At 43.6% G+C, this 20,225-nt stretch overlaps 2 protein-coding genes across 2 annotated transcripts; one reads left to right on the top strand and one right to left on the bottom strand.

Moving 5' to 3' along the window:
- Positions 1-21: 21 nt before the first annotated feature.
- LOC127107961 (putative ATP synthase protein YMF19) lies at positions 22-2,824 on the bottom strand. The gene has a single exon (XM_051045313.1). It carries the CDS (start codon positions 1,407-1,409, stop codon positions 927-929), a length of 483 nt encoding a protein of 160 aa, XP_050901270.1. The 5' UTR covers positions 1,410-2,824; the 3' UTR covers positions 22-926.
- Positions 2,825-12,134: 9,310 nt separating this feature from the next.
- On the top strand, positions 12,135-15,266 carry LOC127107959 (NADH-ubiquinone oxidoreductase chain 6). The gene has a single exon (XM_051045310.1). The coding sequence runs from the start codon at positions 12,818-12,820 to the stop codon at positions 13,433-13,435; it is 618 nt and encodes a 205-aa protein (XP_050901267.1). The 5' UTR covers positions 12,135-12,817; the 3' UTR covers positions 13,436-15,266.
- The last annotated feature ends 4,959 nt before the right edge of the window (positions 15,267-20,225 follow it).

Raw genomic sequence — 20,225 nt, 5'->3', positions numbered from 1 at the left:
GGTTCCTGTCTCGATCCTTTTTCTTTCTTTTATTTTATTTTCAGCAAGCATTTTAAAAAAGTAACAATTCAATTTATTAAGTTTGGTTTAGGAAAACTTGCTAGTCGCGGATTAGTGCGTTCTGCGCCGCCGCCGGCGCAGGTTTATCTCTCTGGTTGAGGCTGCATTCTTTTATTTAACTTTACACGTGGGAAGGGCTTACTCTCCTAGTGGCTCGGCTTGGTCTCGCTCCCTTCCAGCACTATTCCTCCCCACTAAAAGAGCTATTGATAATCTCGATAACCTTTCTTTCTGAACGCAAGACTACCCCTCTTCCCGAAAGCTTCGCGGGGCGATTTGAAATGGTCGTACTGTACTGGTTGGACGGTGGCACAGTACGCAGGACCCTCGTATGAAACCCCACTGAGCTTCCTTGCACTATGTGGAACGGACTATTCTCGGATTGGACACGCCTATAGCTAAAGGAACGTACAGCGAGCCGTAGCGGGAGGGAGGCCAATGTCCCGTCAGATACCACGGCCCACGGGCAAGCCAGCGACCTTCACCTCCCGCAAGTCCCTTCGGTCTCCTTTAGCTCTGGTGGGCGTGGTTCTGTAGTTCTTCTGGCCTTCCTTCATGTCGTAGCCTTAGCTTATCGACGGGTCTTGCAATACATACAACATTTTCTTTGACTCATGCCTTGGAGAAGAACGTTCTTTGTTTGAGTTTGAAGTCGTTACCTTGCGGGAGCCACCTGGGCAAGACCCTTCTCTCCTTTTTTATTTCCATCCATATATATGGTATGTTGAATCACTTGTGAAGCCGACTTTACTTGACCGTGTCTGCTTCAACTTCACCCTAGACTCGTGTCGTGTAGCAAGACTAACAAGTGGTCGAGTGAATTTATGAACGAACGAGCAACTATTATAAAAAAAGCAATACCTTTCTTATTTTTTGATTCTTCCTTGGCCGTGTGGAACATGGATTAGCATTATGTCATTCCTACAAGTGATCACCCATCCAGGATTTGAAGAAGAAGCGCCATATGAGGACTTCGAGATCAAATATAAGATGTTTCTTTCCATTCCTCGTGAGCCACTTATTTCTTCGAAACAAGAGATAAAAGTTATTTTCCTCCTATTTCCCAATAAGTCGACGGCGTTACACCATTGGGATACTTCGAATAAACTAGAGTACATATAGGATACACCGGTGCTAAAACCTTTTCTAAAGATATCTTCCAAACTGTTGGGGTCGTTGCTCCGGATTTTGTTCCCCCGGTTTGAAACCAGTTGGTTCCGTAGTTTTAGAATTCTGCTGATCCCAAGTACTCCATCTCCATCATTGCATATGGGAATATAGAAAGTAAAGAGGAAAAGGCATGACCAGAAGAATTGTGTGAAATAAGTGAATTTATCCAGTTGAGGCATGATTGATTGAGAAACAATGATTCCCTCCGGACAGAAAGAGAGTCCGGAGTCTTAAAGAATTCATTCTATTGAGTTGTGGTTGTTGACCAACAAATTATGCATGGGAGAAAGATTCACAAACGAAAACTAACAGAAAGAACGAAGGCCCTTCCCTTCCAGAGACCTAAAACCTCCATATCAAGAGATGGAATTGTCCACTTAACACTTTTTAAATGCAGACCAGACAGACAGTGATTTCTGACAAACAGAATCCCCCTCAAGAAAAAGAATCCAAATCGAAGGCCCTCTCACCCATTCGCCACTTTGTTTTCAACTGTTCCCACCTCCTGGGCGAGACAAGCTACCTTCACGCTAGGTCAGAGGGGGGTGGTAGACTGACTGTTAAGTGTACCCTCTCATGACCACTTTCAAACGCCATTGCAAGCCCTGAGCTCATATTCTGGCAAAAGCAAGAAATAATGTTCAGCTCATTATTTAGAGCCAGCCCTCCATAAGATAGGAAAAATAGAGAAAGTAAGCAGGTCACGGGAAAAGAAATTATCCCCAAAAAGCAAATTTTAGCTTCTTCTTCCTTAGTCAGATTGATTTTTGTTCTAGAAGTCTGACTAAAAAAACTACTGAACAACTCAGAAGGGAAATGATAAAAAAAGTCACAAATACTATCAGATAAGAGTTCTCCGACATTTTTAATAATAATTGAGTTTGGGGTATGTCAGGAACCGATTGTGGGGGGGCCCAGTTGCCGGGATACAGTCCTTTCACATAAATTGAATTCCAGGAAGCCCGGAATTCAACTGGCAAGCCTAAAGCGGAATTGTATGCTTGGACAGCTTGAAAAATCAAAAGATTCCCAAGAGCCAGACTTATTGATAAAAAGCACACGAAAGACGAAAAAAAAACAAATAGATTAAAAAATGGGCCATATATTAAATAAAATAATATATGCATTATCTTTGTGGTCATGACTTTTTGTTTTTTTTGTACTACTCCTCTTCCTGTTCTATTGATCAAAAGACTAGTTCATACGAACGTCTGTTACATGCGTACCTAGGACTGGGCCGGATTCGAACCGACCAAGAAAAGTGCCATTCTTATAGGCCAAAGAAAGACAGTCCAATCATCTATGTCGAAGGGACAGGTACGTAGTCACTCGAGCGAAGCGACTGCTTATATCAGAGATTTTCCATCTAGACGGGGCTAGGTAGCACTAAGAACTTAATTCGTACTATCTTGGCAAAGAGTGAAGGTTTAATATTTGTTCTAGAAAGTCTTCGTTCCCGTGTAAAAGCCAAATTATTGAGACCAAGCAAGGAGGCACTACTGTAGAGCTCTTTGGGCCTGCCGCTTTCTCAATCGAAAATGGAAACTGTCAAGATTAGCCTACTGAACGATTCTTTCTATCATTATATATGTAATTTCAGGATTTATTTTTGTTGATCGGATCGCCACACCCGGCTTTCCTTACTGACCGCCAACCCAATCTCGATGTTTGAAAGATGTTCTATTCACATACTCGTTTTCACACATAGGAACATATAGGCAGGAAAAACAACCCTTTCTAGAAAGAAGGAGCCTTATTATTTATATACATGAGAAACTAGTCCAAGAACCTCCTCAGCTTCACTCAGAACAACTAACTAGGTCGATGCCTACTCCTCCTTCCTCTTAATCTAATCGACTCATCCTTCCGTTCATTCTTATTCTTACTTACCATACGCATTTTTCAATGAAAGATGCCAAGGTAGGTATTTAGGAGGTTTTTGTGGATTAAAAGACTAGCGATCAACCCCCAACTATATATTCCATTATATATATACGATGAAATAAGAGGCGACCTGCCCCAGAAGCTTGCATAATACTTTTTATGGACAATCAGTAGACTGGCTGGCGAGGCCAGGTAGATCTCTGTGGGGTCCCCTTCTCCGCTTCAAATGGGAAGGCCAACATCCTTTTGTTGCCCGTTAGCAAGACCGAAACTAGATGCGTCGAGCTGCCTAAGGTCTTGACCACCTTCTCTTATTTAAAGGATAAAAAGTTGTACCATAAAGTGCAAACTAGACTCCGCATCTAGATCAAGTTACCTTTCAAACAACGTATTCTCGGCATCAATGCACCAACCCCTGGCAAGACCCGATCGGAAATAACCCAAGAGGAATTAGAAGAGTGGCTTAAAAGGTCCTTTAAGCCATCAAATTGCCCTTCATTTACACGAGATTAATATTGATTTTTGGGGATTCCACTAATAGACAGATTGGATAAGAATCTTACTCCCGCACCGGAACTCTTGCTTCTTGGCCAAGAGAGGCTTCTCGCTGCAATCGATTCCTAACATCTGATCGGCGATTGTGAAAAAAGAATAGGAGTCCTTTAGCCTTCGGTCAATAGGAGTAATTATTCCCTCTAGTAGGTCAGTCAGTCTTTAAATGTGTTCCATAGAATAGAAGAGAAAGAGTCAGTCTTTACTCCTTAGTCTGCCGCTATCTTTCATCCCTTAATTGCCTTATCTTTTCTTTTTCTGTTGTAAATGTAAACCGGCCGTTTGTTAGGATCTTATCGCCGTAACCAGTAATAGGCTTATCTGCCGTTTCATTCGCATTATCGTGAGCGGGTCTGGTGAACTACCCTTTCACTCACTGGTTCTAGCTACTATTGGATTTGAACAAAGTATTCCAACTCTGCCTTTTAGGGTAAGATACCTTGGCTTTCAGTTGCAGTACTGGTCATTGGCGACCTTGGGACGCATCTCAAGTGTACTGGGCACCCCCTCTTTGCTTATAGACTCAGCACAGAAAAAGCAAGGCTCTCCTTTGAGATCAGGATGTTCTACCGCTTTTCCCAGGGAAGGCATATACTACTGATAGTAGTCCGCTTTGTGAAAGTCCCATAAAAGCTCACTTCGCGGCAACGACATCCATCCAACGAGATATGCTTCGGGTAACATTCCCTGATCTGAAATTTCGTTAGTGAGCTGGTTCGGTCTATCCCTTCACTTAACCGAAAGCGTACACTCGATAGGGTTTATTATCAAATGGGTTGGTTTATTAGCGCACTCACGCCATGTGCTACCACCTCATCCTGGTGAGGCATCCCAAGCCCCTGTAACATTTTGCTTTTTGCGTCCTTCTGCCCTGGGATAGTTGGGCCGGGCCTGGTAACTGCCGCTTCGATCAAGCGTTAAACTACTACTTATGGCTTCGGTCGAGAAAGGTATGGGCCTATGGGTCGGGTTCGTAGTAGCAGACGGACAATTAAAGTACGTGGGGTCTGCTTGGTGAAGCGAAGTAGACAGGTATCCCCTAGATATCGAACGAACTAGCCACTCGTTATTGTAGCAAGGCGCCGTGGGTCTTGCGAGCTTATGGGCGTATACGAATCTCCTCGATTCCTCTATATGTAAGGAAATAGCTACATCCAAAAGAAAAGGGGCAATGGTCGCCGGACCGCCCTGGACTCTCCCAACAGTCTTTAGCCTTCCTTTTTCAGGCTAAGGCTTGAATGGCGCTCTTAGAATGGCTTGTGCTTCAAGAAAACCTACATGGCTGGAAAAAGGGAAAGCTATAGCACCAGTCCAATCCTTCCTTCTGTCTGTCGAAGAGTATGCCTGCCCGCCTTGTCCTTCGTTTAATAAAGTAGGCGTCGAGAGTGGGCGCAAGTACTCCATTTAATTAGGTCCCATACTTTCCTGTCCTGAACTCAAACTAAAACGCGAACTCCTGGCTTGACTTTAGCTATAGGGACAGTTTAACCGACCTAAGAGCCAATAAACTAGGGTAGGAATAGGCTTCCCGTTGATTTCATGTCTATTTAATATTCCTGTCATGCAGGTAATAGATCCTGAAAAGTTGTAAGGCCTCCATGTCTTCTATTCTAGGGAATAAGTGGAAGTATTAACTTCTTACGCCGAATTCATCAATAAGCTAGGTATTCAATCATTAGTTGTCGTTACGCCGACAAGTAAGGAAGGATATAGTCAAAACGCTATGCCCTCATGTTAGGACTTTAGTAGCATCTGTCCTCTAAGTCTCTTAATCCCGCTCTCTCTTCCACTCTATCGGACTTTGCAAACATTCAACTGAAAGAAGGGATTGGGAGAGGGGATAAAGGGATTAGGTGAAGGGGAAGTTATTGCTAACGATGGTATTCATATCGCTGAGTTGGAACACGAAGCAAGCCAAGCTTTTGGATTAAGTGAAGGCGTGAGGTATCGAACACAAGCTAAGGGTTAGTAAAGTGGCTCAGGTATAGAAAGTTACCTACTACAAAGAGTACCATAGCAATGAAGAGATAGAGATCGTCTATGGATAAGGTTGAGCTAAGCGAGGTAGACTTTACAGACTCTGGATGATCCTATGCTTAATACATTCTCCAATTCAAGTGAGATGCCGAAGGCAAAGTACTTTAAGAAGGGAAGAGCTTGGCCTAGAATGAGCAAGGGATAGAGATGATGGTATGAATGCATTCATCAACAGAAGTTTCATCCTCGGATTCCCACCTACCCACCTCAGACTTATTCATCATCGTTCTGGTACTGGCCGGCCTAATGCTTTTCCCTCTCCTATCAAGGAATAGGCATAAGTGACTTGCTCAAAGTAGAATGTCATATGAGAATATAATTTAAGAATCCTCCCGTTGATGCATTGCTTAGCTAATTTAGTCTCTGTTCTCATCGCTGCTCTGGTTGAATGGAAGGGAGGTAGGCCTTATTTAGGAGTGTACCGATGTTAACGATGGTGGTGATGGTGACCAACAAAGGCATGCTTTCTTCCCCCAATCGATAGCCTATGGCTTAAATAAGATTCTCAAATCAAATGAGAGAAGAGCCATAGTAAGTGGTCAGCATAGAATGAGCCTTCTTCCTACCTTTAGCATTACCATTCTCTCATCGATTACTACAAACTCTACCCTTCTCAGTAAACTTCTAGCTAGTGAATCTTACCTACTATTCTATTTTAGTGAAGGGAATGCTCTAGCCTCTCTGCAAACCTGCACAGTCCCGGGTCTCTCAATCTTCCAATCCAGCCTCCTTTCTAGATATAGACCTGAGTGGCCTTTTTCCCTCTTATTCAATTAATTACTAGGCTTGGTCTAGCCAACTTTCCCTTCAAAGGTAGCTATGGAGGAGGCTGACGAAGGAAGTAGATAGTGAATTGGAAGTAGGATTACTAAGTACTTCAATAGTAGAGTTATGGCTTTAATCATGTTAGGATCTTGATCTGGAGATAGGTAATAGGAAGAAGGATGTTGATCTGGCTAAAGAATCAATCTTTCATTTTATAAGGAATAGATAATAAGGACTAGGGGGGCCTTATTTAGGTAGGAAGAGGATGAGGATGAGGCGGTAGACACAAAACGACTCAAAGAATTACATAGAAAAGAACCAGGCCACTGGAGTTGAAATTGGAAAGAAAAGGGCAGTGGGAAAGGATCCAAGAGGAAGTAGGTTTGCGGTGAGCCCCGCCCAGCGGAGACGACCAAGTTCTGGTAGCGCCGGTTCTTTGACATGCCAAGGTGATCCCTTCTGACTAAGTGACGAAAGCTTGAACTCGAGTTAAATCTTATCTGAGTTCAGAAAGAGGTGGAACGATAAAGCGTACTTTTCATTCCGGGAGGAATCGTTTAGTAGGGTTCAGATTGAACTTGAAATGTAAATGTTTCAGGTAGGGCTGGCTAGAGAGTCAATAAAAACCAAGGTTGCTCCTGTGGTTAACCCTGGGCCTGACTAAATAAGGAAATGTTGGGGATGATTCTAACAGGTCTTGCTCTGATCTAACGCGGAAAAGAGGACCAACAGAGACTGTTGCTGTTGGATGTGGATCAGGTTTATAAGAAATAGATTGAAAGTAGGGCGGGAAGTACAAGGTAGAGCTCGACCAGGTACGATACAAAAGGAATTGGTCAAGAGCCGTCTCGTGAAGATTGGTGTCAGAGTTCAGATGAGAGGATTGGGTTCGATTTCAGTGAGATGTGTTCTCCGTAAGTTTCCGCGTCAAGGAACAGACAAGCACTTAGGTAATAATATCTTTCTCCATCAATAGAAAATGTGTCATGAAATTTTAGAGGTCATGGAATGTCTTTCTTAAATCTTCATTTCGCCACTTAATATAATAATTTCTTTGATTATCCTGTCACCGGTTATGTTCGCTGCCTATCTCTTTTTTTATTTGATTGGTTTTAATCCCGACCTAATTCTTCTTAAACTAAAAGGTTATTTTATCCTCCACGGGTTACGTGCTATTTTTCGGCTCTTTGGTTTGGAGATTCCCTCGTTCTTGTTAGCTTGCTTGTAAAGGGGCCTGTACAGACTGTTGCAAGACTCTTTCGCCAATCCTACCGGTCCGCTGTGGTTCTTGCAGTTATGGCTTCTTGCTTACTTCCCCTCGGTCGGTTGTTTACAAATAGAATAGGGAAGAAGCATCGAATCGAATGCTGCTATTGAATGCGCTGTTGTTGCTGAGTGAATAAGCGGTCTTGTCGTATCCGCTGTAAGCCTATATGATGTAAGAAAGCTAACTGAATGCGTATCCATCCGCTCAAAGATGAAAATAGTAAAAGTAAAGATCTTATAGAAATGCCAAAAACATATTTTTTTATTCTCCGATCGGCTCACCGAACACCAACCAAGTCGTAACCATATTACTTTATTTCTAAATGGCAGCATCAGTGTCGGCTAAAGCGGTAAAACCGTCGATCAAATGGGGGGCTGACCTAGTGACAGTTTAACGTAATAAAATAATAAGAATAAGAAAGAAAAATTATAAAATTCCTTCCGCGTCTGATGATGCATATGCCGTGCCTGATTATGCGTATGCTTGTGCGGCAGTTTCGATTTCACTCGTTGAAGAATGTCTTTACTTTGCAAAACTTGTATCTGGCGGGTTAGGTTACTAAACTAAAAAAAAAGTTATAAGGCCCGCCTTAGGGCTTTGAAAAAAGGCTTCGTACCATCAAGAATATATAGATAGATTGACTCGCGGTTAGGTTAGTAGTATGCGACAAGCAGACCAAACGCCTCCCTAGGCCTCCCGGCTGTAAGTCAGCCAGAAAAGAGACTTGCTATTTCCCCACCTAGGATCCCCAATAAAATAGCTTTCATAAAGTTAAAGATCAGATTGTTACAGAAGACCAGATCGAGGGATTAAATCTACCGGACAATCAAAGGCTTAAACCCTGGTCGAAGCGAAGCGCATGCGATGAGGGAAGAGAGAGACCACCAATGCAAGTGGATCGACTTAAGCATCGATTTCGAAGGCGACAACATTAAGCATGAAAATAGAGCCTGCCACTTTTTCTCGTTAATAATGTTACAAGCAACAACGAGAAAATAAGCTCTTGGATGCATGCCCCTATCTCCCACCCATCGTCCTGATCTTGGCTTGAAGTATCCAAGTAGCGCTAAAACGAAAAAGCGAACTATTGGAATTATTGTCTTGGGCTTAGCCCTCTTTTACACCAACTCAATAACAAGCGCCGAACAAGGATGAAATAAATAACATTACTAATAAAAATTTATTCATTCAACCATTCATATTACGTTACGGCAATCCTACACGCCGTCCGTGCAAGCAGGATACCGCAGTCAATGCTGTAAACAGACCTAGCATCATGCCATCAGAGCTCAATTCAAGCAGGAATCGGCCGGTATCGAGCAGTCGCAATTCCTTGGGCGCTTCGTGGCTTCGTTAGCTGTTAGCTGGCTAAGAAAGACTTACGTAAAGAGGCATTCCGAGCCTGGAATGTGGATGAATAAGAAACCTTTTAATATCACCGGATGGATGGATAGCAGAAAGATTTTTTGTTCGCTTGGCTAATATAAGGGAAATGGACGCCTGTTGAGATGGCTTGTAAATATGTCAGAAGATCTCTTTGGCCTGCGGTCGGGAGCTTGAGAGTTATATGCCTTAACCAGTCAGACTGTGGATTATTGGCATCTATAAAATCTTGTCACCCCGCTTCTCTATAAAGGAAAAAAGGGAGGAATCCCGTCCGCCTACGTATTATTCTGACCAATATGGTCAGATCCTTTTTTGAGAAAAAATCTCCAGACTAGCGTTGCTGACGAGATTGATTAGTGCCGCACTTTGACACCTTAACTGCTTCCCGGTACGGAAATAGCTGCCCCATAGAAGATAGGCTTTATTTCACGTAGCTGACTTTACCGTCAGCTTAATTTGAATCGTTTTTCGCTATGTTCGCAGGCAAGTGAGACGATCCATCAATGCCCTTATCTGCTTCGAAAGAACCGGTGTCATCCAAACATGGTGAAGAGGTGGCAACTGGATCAATAATAGCTGAAACTTCTACTGTACAGGGTTCGGCTTGCCCAACTGTCCAAGCTCAAGGGAGATCTATTTTTTAATATAGAAAGCAGACTCAAGGTGCGAAGTAGCTTTCATCATGAGGAGTCGTAGGGCGAAAGGAGTAGAAAGATATGAATTCCTACAAAGAGGAAGGGGTCGAATGCTATAGGTAATGCATATGATATGGAGGGAGAAAGCCTTTAGCTTTTATTCAGTTTTTATGTGTCGGCTAAATTTAATTTCTACTTGAAGGCACCTCTATTATAATAACCGCCTGCCTAGCAACATCTTTTCTAGGTAAGTTACTCTCCTATTCCGGAGAAAGAGCCCCAATTCGGATTCGAACCGATGTTGCCTATTTATTAGGGCTTCAAGAGCGTGACTCTTCTTTATTTATATAAACCATTTTTCAGTCTAGTTTGCCACAAGGCATGCAAGCGAGGCCTATGTGGAAGAAAGAAGTCAAGTTGGACAAAAGAGAGAAAGCACTCGCGGCACACTGACTATATCGACAAATAAAAGTAGTGGTCATGAATATACACCGGCGCTGCCTACGCGGTCTTGGGAAATGGTTGCTTGTCAATCAACATCTGTTTTCCCTTATCGGGAAACATCAATCTTGTCCTGTATTGCGCGGCGGAAGGCTACGCAGTCAGCTGTGGCGTGACTATTACTGGCATGAAACTAGCATATGGGTTTCTGTCCCTTTAGTGCGTCTAACTGGACTTGATGCTCTGGGGACCCAACTAACCCGACTTTTTCCAAGCAATCATAGATCTCATCGGCCTTTGAGACATCGTACGTGAAGTCACGTGGCCGATTGCCAAATTTGCCTGCAGTCCGCTCCATACCAGGCTTGCTTGTTTAGCATGGCAGCCTGATTGGGTGGGGCTTTGCGTAGAGCAAGGCAAACAACTGGCTTAGTGATCTTGATCTCCGCAACCATTGCATCAAGTCCGACTTTTCGCAGCAAGCGCTCGTGGCGAGTGACCTTGATAGCCAAGTCACAGAGATCATTGAATTGCTGGAGCGCAGTGTAGTTTTCTTCGCTGGGCTCAAGGTTCGTGATCAAGACCGACAACGTGGCTACGAGCTCTTTCCTTACTCAGAAGAGAGCCCAACCCCAAGCGGGAACGGTGGCAAGACTTTCTTTCTGGTGGGGTTCGACATGGTCCTCGAGTACAAGCCCGGGAGGACCAATCAAGTTGTCGACGCACTAAGTCGAAAGGCCGAGTTGGCATCCAATAAGTTAGAAGAGATAGCAGACATGAGCCAACTCAAAGGGGCCATCCCCGAACGCATAAGAGAGGGGTTGGAAAAGGACCCCGTAGCCCAGACCCTGCTGAAAAACGTGAGAAGCTTCAGTTAGAAGTTCCGCTCGAGTAGAACGGTTGTTGGTGCTCTATTTCATATCCTCCTCCTTTTGGTTGGTGATTTACCTCTTCCCTTCCTTTCCATTTAATCTCTGACAAAACCTACCTTTCAAACAACAAGAGGACCCCTATAAAGCCCCTAGTTTCCATAAGGAAGCTCTTTGTTATGAAGAAGCCACAAATAAGAGAAAAATTAGGGTCTAAAGCATATAGGGGTTGGCTACGGGCGGCACCCTATAGCTATAACATTATGCGTGTGTAGATCCTTGACAACACAAAGGAAGTTGGAATAAAGATGGCATAGCTTTGGCGGTCATCGCAAAGGTGTCCTACCAATATAATTTTTTGAGAGATGAGACAAATGCAGCCGGATTGCTCGTCATATGATGGGTAGCCCCACTGCAACATGGGTGGTATAGTCTTTTCCTTATTGTGTGGAAGATTCGAGTTTGGAATCGCCGCCGAGGTTTCATGGTGTAAGAATGGACTTAATTCACCTGAGAGAGTTGTGCTTTTCTTTTTGAAACTAGGGTCAGTGGTGAGAAGGCCGAGAAAGTGGTTAAAACCGTCATCGCATCGGTTGGAACCTCAAGGTGGGATTTTGGTCCTGTGGAAGAGCAAAGATATATCAGTGGATGTCCTTCAGGATGACTCTCAGTTCGTTCATATGAAGGTAGTTCAGGAGAAGAAGAGCGAGTGCTTATTGATTGCTCTCTATGCGAAACCTATGGAGAGTCTGAAAGCCTGGCTCTGGAAGCAAGTTCTTCAGATGTGGGAAGTTTAAAGATTGAAAGCAAAATCATTGATCTTGGGTACCTAGGCTCTCAGTTTACATGGCGAGGCAAAAGTCTCCAGGGTTCAGTCGTGTGTATTAGAGCTTAGATAGAGCTCTGTTTAAGATGGAATGTCATTTTTGCCGGAAGCTGCTGTCCGGAATCTGCCTCCAGTCAAATCCGATCACCACCCTCTTCCTTCTTTTTGACCTGCAAAGTGACCTCAGCCGGCATTCCAGAGACCTTTGTTCTTTGAAGCGGCTTGGTTGACTCATACTCATAAAGAAAGAGTTTGGTGAGTTTGTGAAGAAAAATTTGAACTGAGGGGCGCGTCTGGTGGTATCGTATATAAAGGAGGCAGCTTTTTTTGGGGAGTGATCTTCTATCAATTGAATAAGAAAGACTTTATACGCGACTCTCGCCTCTATCTAAGTAAGAGGAGGTTGAAGCTTATAGTAAGTAGCCTAAGCTTTAAGAGCCTCCAATCATGCTACTTCAGCTATATGCTTAACACATGCAAGTCGACCCGTCGTTTAGTTAGGAACGAAGATAGTAGACCGGTAGAGAGAGGGCTTTAGCGATGCTCGACTGTTAAGGAGAGGTAGGTAAAGCAGCCTTAACTAGTCAAAAGCAATTGTTGAAATTACGTAGGTGATGTGAACCACTTTCGTTGTAGCGCTTCCATCTCATGGTAGCGAAAGACGATTCCTACTCCTAAACCGCTGAGTGATGGGCATCTCTAATTACCTATGACGAGATGACCGAGGTTGCGTGCGCCGCTCCGTCAAAGCTTGATTCCAGGTTCAACTCCCAGGCGTCGAGATCTTATTCGTTTGTGAATCTTTCTTTTTCCATGCTTTTTCTTTGGTCAACAACCAAGCACAGCTCTCTATAGTTATTCACTACTCCGTGCAGGAAAGACTCTCTTTCTGTCTGGAGGGAAGGCTTTTTGGACTAAGGGTACCATGATACTTTCTGTTTTGTCGAGCCCCGCTTTGGTCTCTGGTTTGATGGTTGCACGTGCTAAAAATCCGGTACATTCCGTTTTGTTTCCCATCCCAGTCTTTCGCGACACTTCAGGTTTACTTATTTTGTTAGGTCTCGACTTCTCCGCTATGATCTTCCCAGTAGTTCATATAGGAGCTATAGCCGTTTCATTCCTATTCGTTGTTATGATGTTCCATATTCAAATAGCGGAGATTCACGAAGAAGTATTGCGCTATTTACCAGTGAGTGGTATTATTGGACTGATCCTTTGGTGGGAAATGTTCTTCATTTTAGATAATGAAACCATTCCATTACTACCAACCCAAAGAAATACGACCTCTCTGAGATATACGGTTTATGCCGGAAAGGTACGAAGTTGGACTAATTTGGAAACATTGGGCAATTTACTTTATACCTACTATTTCGTCTGGTTTTTGGTTTCTAGTCTAATTTTATTAGTTGCCATGATTGGGGCTATAGTACTGACTATGCATAGGACTACTCAGGTAAAAAGACAGGATGTTTTCCGACGAAATGCTATTGATTTTAGGAGGACTATAATGAGGAGGACGACAGACCCACTCACGATCGACTAAAAGGAAAGTCGCCCGGAGATATTGGTTCAAATCCAATTCGTGAGATGGCAGTGATCTATAATAGGAAGAATTCTTCTGCAGCTGATCCAGCGGTAAAAGATTATCTTTCAACCGAGGGGCATTAGTCAATCAATGAAAAGGAAGAAGTTGTTTAGTTCAAGAAGTAGTTTGGCTTCCCTTCCCGAATGTTGGTTTGGAGTTGACCCAGTAGCAGGAGTTGAACACAGCGGATCAATATCCGCTGCTACATCCGCTGAAAGATCTGTTGCCAGTTCTGATCGATGGGGATAGGCATGAAGGCCAATCATTCCGGTTATCTGAGTTTCCCTCGACAATGCCGGAGATGTTCTCAGATGCTCTTAGATCGGGGGTTGAGGTGGCATATCATAAGGAGTAGCCAGTTTCGAGAAAACCGAAGCTAAGGAGAAAGAGAACTACTCGACTAAGAAGTCAGTGTTGGAGGGGGACTAATCCCTCTCTTCTAGCCAATACCAGGGAAAGACTTTCTAACCAATTCAATTAATAAGCTAAAGAGAAGTTACAGAAGTACGGAAGTGACAGAGAAGTCAACCTTCTTTGCCAAGGGACTAAACTATCTGCTCTATCTGATACTGAACTAGATGCCGCAAAAGCCCCAACTCTGGCTCAAGAAAAGAAGGGGTATCCATGAGATGAGTGCCCTTAAGTCGTAACGTTGAGTTACGGATGTGCTCCCATCTTTCTTTAGGGGCGGTGGAAGCTCGACTAGGAAGGTTTGGAGGGAAAGATAATAATAGATCGACTTAGAGCGGTAAGCTTATTCTCTGGTTTCAAGATCAAGAGTGTTACGCAAACAAAGAAGGGATATACACTTGGGTACGAGACCGACTAAACGGATTGGAAATGCAGCTCAGTCAAGAAAGAGATTCGGGTTAGGCGGAAATGGCATATCCAGGGCACGGCGCAGAGGATGTTCCGGTATTGTAAGATAGGAACGGGAGTGAAAGAATGCATTGGAGTAAGTTACAATTGACATTGAAGAAGAACTTGAAGACTAGGCGCCAAAGACAAGGGCTCTTTCTCTAGTAGTGGACTAATCTTGATATTCCTAAAGCAGTAAGCGAAAGAAGAGGTTAGAACCAGCTCCACCGGCTAAAGGGACATGGACTCTTCAGAAGGCTCAGGTTTAATAACAGAATCTGAATCAGTAGCTTTAGGTATAGGGATTCCGGTTCTAACTAAACAATAAGGTAATGGGGTAGACCAATTCAACAAGATTCGAAGATGCTCTAGGTAGAGGTTCGAAGAGACTGAGCCAAGTAAAGATAAATTGTCCGGGCCAAGAAAGCCGGGAAGGCATAGAGTCGCCCCCAAGATGAAAGAAAGGGGATTGGTGGCATCGGTGCCCTTCATTCATTGGATATAACCCTCGAGCTCTAACCCAAAGTTCTGCCCTCGACCTTTAACGACGGGACAACAAACAAAGGACATTTAACCGAATAGCACTAGACCAATAGACCCAAGCAGAGCTAAAGAGCTGGCTAAATACAGATCGGTACAAGTCCTACAAGTAGCCCTTTCTAGCTCCAATGCGGATAACGAAAAGAGAACAAGGACTAATAGACCAGTAGACCAATAGGCCAAGTTACACGGCTAAAAGGAAAGCGCTCGGCTCGCTCCAAGCATTCCGCTCTATAGTTATCTTGAATACTTCCACCTATCAGCCTGTGACCCTCCTCTCGTATTAAGAATAAGAAGTAGAGCTCAATCCCATCTTCTAAGTCGAGTGACTCCGCTCCGTTCCAGTGATGTTTAGCCGCGATAGATATGTAGCTCGGGGCCTTCTTGCAGGTCTTATCGTACCACTTGCTCTCAATCCCGTAATGCCCTTGTTATAGAAGCCTTTTAATTTCAAGTGCGGGATAGCCTATTCCCATTGGCTTTCAAGCGTTTTATTTTAGTACCCTAACGATAAGCTAGGACCAAACTAAACTGACCCACACACGCCCCTGAGTCTTAGGCCCTTTCATTAGAAAGAAAGCCTGTAAGGGAAAGGCCCACAAAAGCTCAGTTTCAATTGAGTCTAAGTGAATACACTACGCCATATAGTTCGGGATAAGAAAGCGTCTTACCAGCGTTAGGAGGAAAGAGTTGTGAAAGAAGAAAGTTGTACATGAAGGTACGGTATCCGCAGTTGGTGTTATAGAAGTGGCGGTCTTGAATAAGCAAGCGATGCTATTTCTGTTACAGTAAGAGCTGTTGAGTAAATAGAAGCTCTGGTCCTATCCTGTTGATGACGAATAAGAGTTTTTGCTATAGCCTTCATGTGCTGATACCAACTAGTATCATATAGTTGAGTGAAAGCTAGATATGCCTTGCATTCCGGAAGTTCTCGCTTACCGAGCCACGCGAAGAGTACCAGACCGGTGCTTGTACGTCTGCCCATTCCAGGGTCGATAGAGTCTACGAACGGAGTGAACCAAGTCAAATGAATTGTTTTTCGAGACCAAGAGTGAGTCGTAGATAGAAAGACCTCTCCTATCCGCTTTGTCGGGTGCGCTCTCTCTTCTGTCTCTTATTGGCTGGCGGCGGATCGAGGGGAGTGATAAGACATACAAGCATACCGAGGTCTTAGCAACTCTATCAAGTAAGAAGATCCTTACAGGTGATAAGATAACCTCAACATCAACAGGCTAATCTAGACTGAAAGGAGAAGCGGAGAGAACTGGGCACTCTCTAATGTCAGGGAGTTTAAAGTTCAAGAAGCGGAGCTTTAGCGAGGCCTCTCCGATTGATAAGAAAAAGACTGTTAAACAAACCTGCCTGGCCTTTATTCTAATCCCTTCTAGGGACCTTTCAAAGAAGTTTCAGTTAAAGATACAGTAAGCGTTGCAGTAAGCCAAGAAGTCAGTCTCAGTAGATAGAGTCAGGGAAGGGTATGGGTAAGGCAAGTTAAAACCATTGAGTCATTCCCCGCCTTGTATCTGTAAGCCATTGAGTCTAGCTCCTAGAGAACGGGTCAGAAGGAAAAAAAAAGTAAGAAGTAGTGTCAATCGGCGGCTTTCCCTCCGGCGTGAAAAACGAAGCGCAGAAATTATTTGATTCGTTCGAGCGACGACCACTAACGAAGAGCCGCTTTCAGTTAGTAACCGGGGTAAATCACATCACATTTAAGGCTTCTTACATGTATTGTATGTGCCGCTATTAAAGAAGAAGCTTGTCTACTACGAGATTAGGATTAGGAAGAAAAACCTTGCTTTTGGCAGATTGCTTACTACTAGACTAGGTTGGATCTACTTCTCAGTCTCATCTATAGAGAATAGGAGAAGCATTCGAGTTCTCGTTTTTCTGCCCTAGCAATCTCGCGTGAGTGAAGAAATCGTAACCTATATATACTACCGATATCTCTCGTCAAACTTCAACGGGAATCGATTCTATGATTGACTTAGATTTAGATTCCCTGACCCGCTCTGAAAGAACTCTCCTTTTTGGATGTATACTATAGGTTTCGACTTGGCAACTATCGGAAATCCGCTCCAGATTATTCTATCGAACAAGGGCAAGGATCGTCTTTAGGGCCCGCGATAAAGAAGAAAGAGGTTTAAAAGTTAATTGCTACTTGATTACCACCTCGTCTATGAAATCTAATTTTTTATCTGTGTGGCTACAGTAAGAAAGAATTCCTATGCGTCCGCAGCTAATGAATCTGATGGATGCCATTTATTCTGTTCTGTTGTAATGCTAGCGAAAGGCTTTAAACGAATCCCTGACTTAAAGGGAATGGGAATAAACAACTGGCTTTCTTCTCCTAGTGCAATCAGTTCTGGCACAAGACAATCCTGATTCAATTCCCGAAAACCTGACACCAGCTGTTTCTTCTGGGCATGTCCCTGAGACTGAGATGAGTGCCAGACTTCCTTCCTGAACTAGATTAAAGACGCGTTCTAGTGGCCTAAGCTCCAACCAAGTTAGGGACCCCTACCACCGGCTGAAAGTGCCCCGGGCTAGGTGTGTATGATAAGTAAGTAATGCCGAGTTTCAAGTGGATACAACTCTTTGCCATTAGAGCACTCTTGTGGAAGAGATTGTTGGAAGAATGTTAGGTCGTAGAAGAAAGATACAACTGATCTTATATTGATATTGATCTTTTACGAATGGATCCCGGTTGTTCTAGTAGGTGCGTACTTTTTTTATTGTTCTTGTTCCTTTCATTTTTATTATCGGGTGTCTTGAACAGTTCACACTCCTTCAATGGAAGAAGAAGGTGATGCAGCGCGCTTAGCTACTGCCTATAAGAAACCATAAGCTTTGACTTAGATAATTTTAAGCTCGAAGTAATATCTTTTCGGGAAGGGGATCGAGCAGCTTCTAGAAACTATACGAGAAAGCAAAGTGAAATCTCTATTATTACTTGGAAACCACTTTCTATAAGATTTATCTTCTCTTCTTTAATAAGGCAGATTTTCGCATCTATCCTAGCAGCAACAGAAAAGAAGTGAAGAAAGAAAAACTGACTGGACCATCGGGAAAGGGTGATCGATCATAAGGAAGGCCTACGTCTTCATCTCTTGCTTCCAAGTGAGAGTCAGGAGGAAGAAAAAGACCAAGCAAGGGTTAAGATTCGTTCTCACGGAGAATTAGGGAGAAGAAAGAAGACCGTAGGACTCTGAAGTCAGGGATATGAGGCTCGGTCTACAGGCCTTACGTCAAAGCCCGGGAACAGATGGGAAGTGCACCAACGCTCGGATATGAATTGGAACCCCCTCCGAAATTCGGTTAATACTAAAATCGATTCCCAATCCCATTCAAAAATCTACGCTACGGGTCAGGGAGGCTAACCATATAAGGAGCCCTACTACTAGGACTTGTTCAAGCAACAAGTTGGTATGGCCCATTTCATACCTAATCCCATGGACATATCTGATCATTGAATGGGGGCCCTCCACAGGGATAGATACCCGAGTTAGGTATCAGTCCCACCTACCGATCATTAGTACAACGACCTGTCATATCATATACCCCAGACGGCCTGATCAGATGTTTCGGTACCAATGCAGTCAGTCTAATGCATTCTGGACTGGATATGGCCCACCTATCTTTCGAGGTCACTAGTTTACACTTTCACCAACCTTTCCCATATCCGTTTTTTATGAGCAAGGGATAAAGGCCAGACAGTAATCAAGCTACTTACAATTGGATAGTACCCCTTCCATCGGAGGATATACTGGGTGGAGAGTGACAAATATGAGAAAAGCCTACTTACTAGCCTCCGTGATAGGATACCACTTAGGTAGATGCTAGGGATTGGTGAGTTAGGGCAGCGAGGGATGGTGTGACATGTCTGGTCATCGCATCGATGAGAACGATGGCCGATGATATCCGAGGAGATTAGGCACCGTCGGCTTTTTTACCTCAAAGTAAACTCGTGCTTTTCGTCGTCCTTCCCTATCTAGAGCTGGAACTTGACTAGAAAAATACTTTTTTTCCCATACTGACTTGTCTTCCTGTTGGTGGTTGTGAAAGTTCAGATTTCGAGCTTAAACAGCGGATAACCTTCTCTTTATGGGGGAGTCTTTCAGGATCGATTCAAAGGGCCAGTGAAAGTACGCGGACGGAGAAATCCAACAAAACCACACCGTACCGGGCCAGTAGACCTTCTTTATCTTAAAGGCTGTCTCCTGCCCCCAACTAGCGAGCGGCTATGACCGATGGGCGCATGGCGACCACTACTCTACCCGAAAACTCGGGTTAAGTGGGGAACCTTCTCATCATGTTAAGCTTGCGAGCCTGTCTGTAATAGGCCCAAGCGTCTCTTGTGCTTAATATCGAGTCTATTCCAATGATAAGCTTCGCAATACCCTAACACTCCATAGGCGAAAGAAATAAGGATAGATATATAGATTACGCACATAGTTGTCTGGGCATTGATTTCATGTAGTGCGTACCACTGGCGGAGATTCGCTTAACACACTTGTTCGCTTGAATACAATAGGTAGGGAAGGACAGGATATTACTCGTCGGTTCTATTCGGTGGTGGTGGCTTTGCTTTTAATTTCTTTCCACTCATTTTGGCTTTTTCCTTTTATTATTCATGCTTGCTCCACTAGCCTCAAACTCCATTCCCATTTCGAATCGACCCGTTAGATTAGAGAAGGCTTTTCCGCTTAGCAGAACCTGATTCTCCGCTCAAAACATCAGATCTTCCGACTTAAACAACCGATTCCATTTCTATCCTTTTTTTCTATGATCAATGTAATAAAGACTTGCTTCTCAACTGACAACCCCTAGGCCTGTTCATAAGCGATATTCTTTGTAGGGCTTTCGGCTCGGCTGCCTTCCTTTATTTTTGGGCTAAGGCTAGCTTTCCTAAGTCAGTTCCAGAGTGCATGAGTGAATCTTGATCTGTATTCAAGGTATGCCCTTTCCAGTTCTGTTATAATATTGACTTCGTTTAAGCTGAGGTTAGCGAAGTCAATCCTTTGCTTGGGTCCTTGGAGGTCGGAGATCAGAGCGCTGTGTTTAAGTCGTCTGGCCGTAAGAAAGACTTTATCTGTGCCAGTAAGAGTAAGAGCTTGAGAAGAAGGGAAAGAGGAAGAAGTATTCAAATAATTAACTCCTTTCCCTTTAGGAAAGTTTTACTTTATTCTTTCTTTATATACTTACCTTACTATATAAGACAATACTCTAAAAGAAAGACTTGGACGAGAAAAGTAAGATTGAGAACTATTAATAGTAGGAATAGTCTAAAGCAGTGGTTAACTAGAAGAAAAGTAAAAGACTTTTTCCTAGCCGCTGATGGAGACAATGTGGG

Source organism: Lathyrus oleraceus, chromosome 7, assembly GCF_024323335.1.
Source record: "Lathyrus oleraceus cultivar Zhongwan6 chromosome 7, CAAS_Psat_ZW6_1.0, whole genome shotgun sequence".
Classification (NCBI taxonomy): domain Eukaryota; kingdom Viridiplantae; phylum Streptophyta; class Magnoliopsida; order Fabales; family Fabaceae; genus Lathyrus; species Lathyrus oleraceus.
The sequence above is the reverse complement of the archived record's forward strand: the minus strand, read 5'-3'. Positions and strand labels throughout refer to the sequence as shown.

Coding starts and splice junctions, on each gene's coding strand:
- LOC127107961 (XM_051045313.1), bottom strand. CDS start 1,409: ATGCCTCAACTGGATAAATTCACTTATTTCACACAATTCTTCTGGTCA.
- LOC127107959 (XM_051045310.1), top strand. CDS start 12,818: ATGATACTTTCTGTTTTGTCGAGCCCCGCTTTGGTCTCTGGTTTGATG.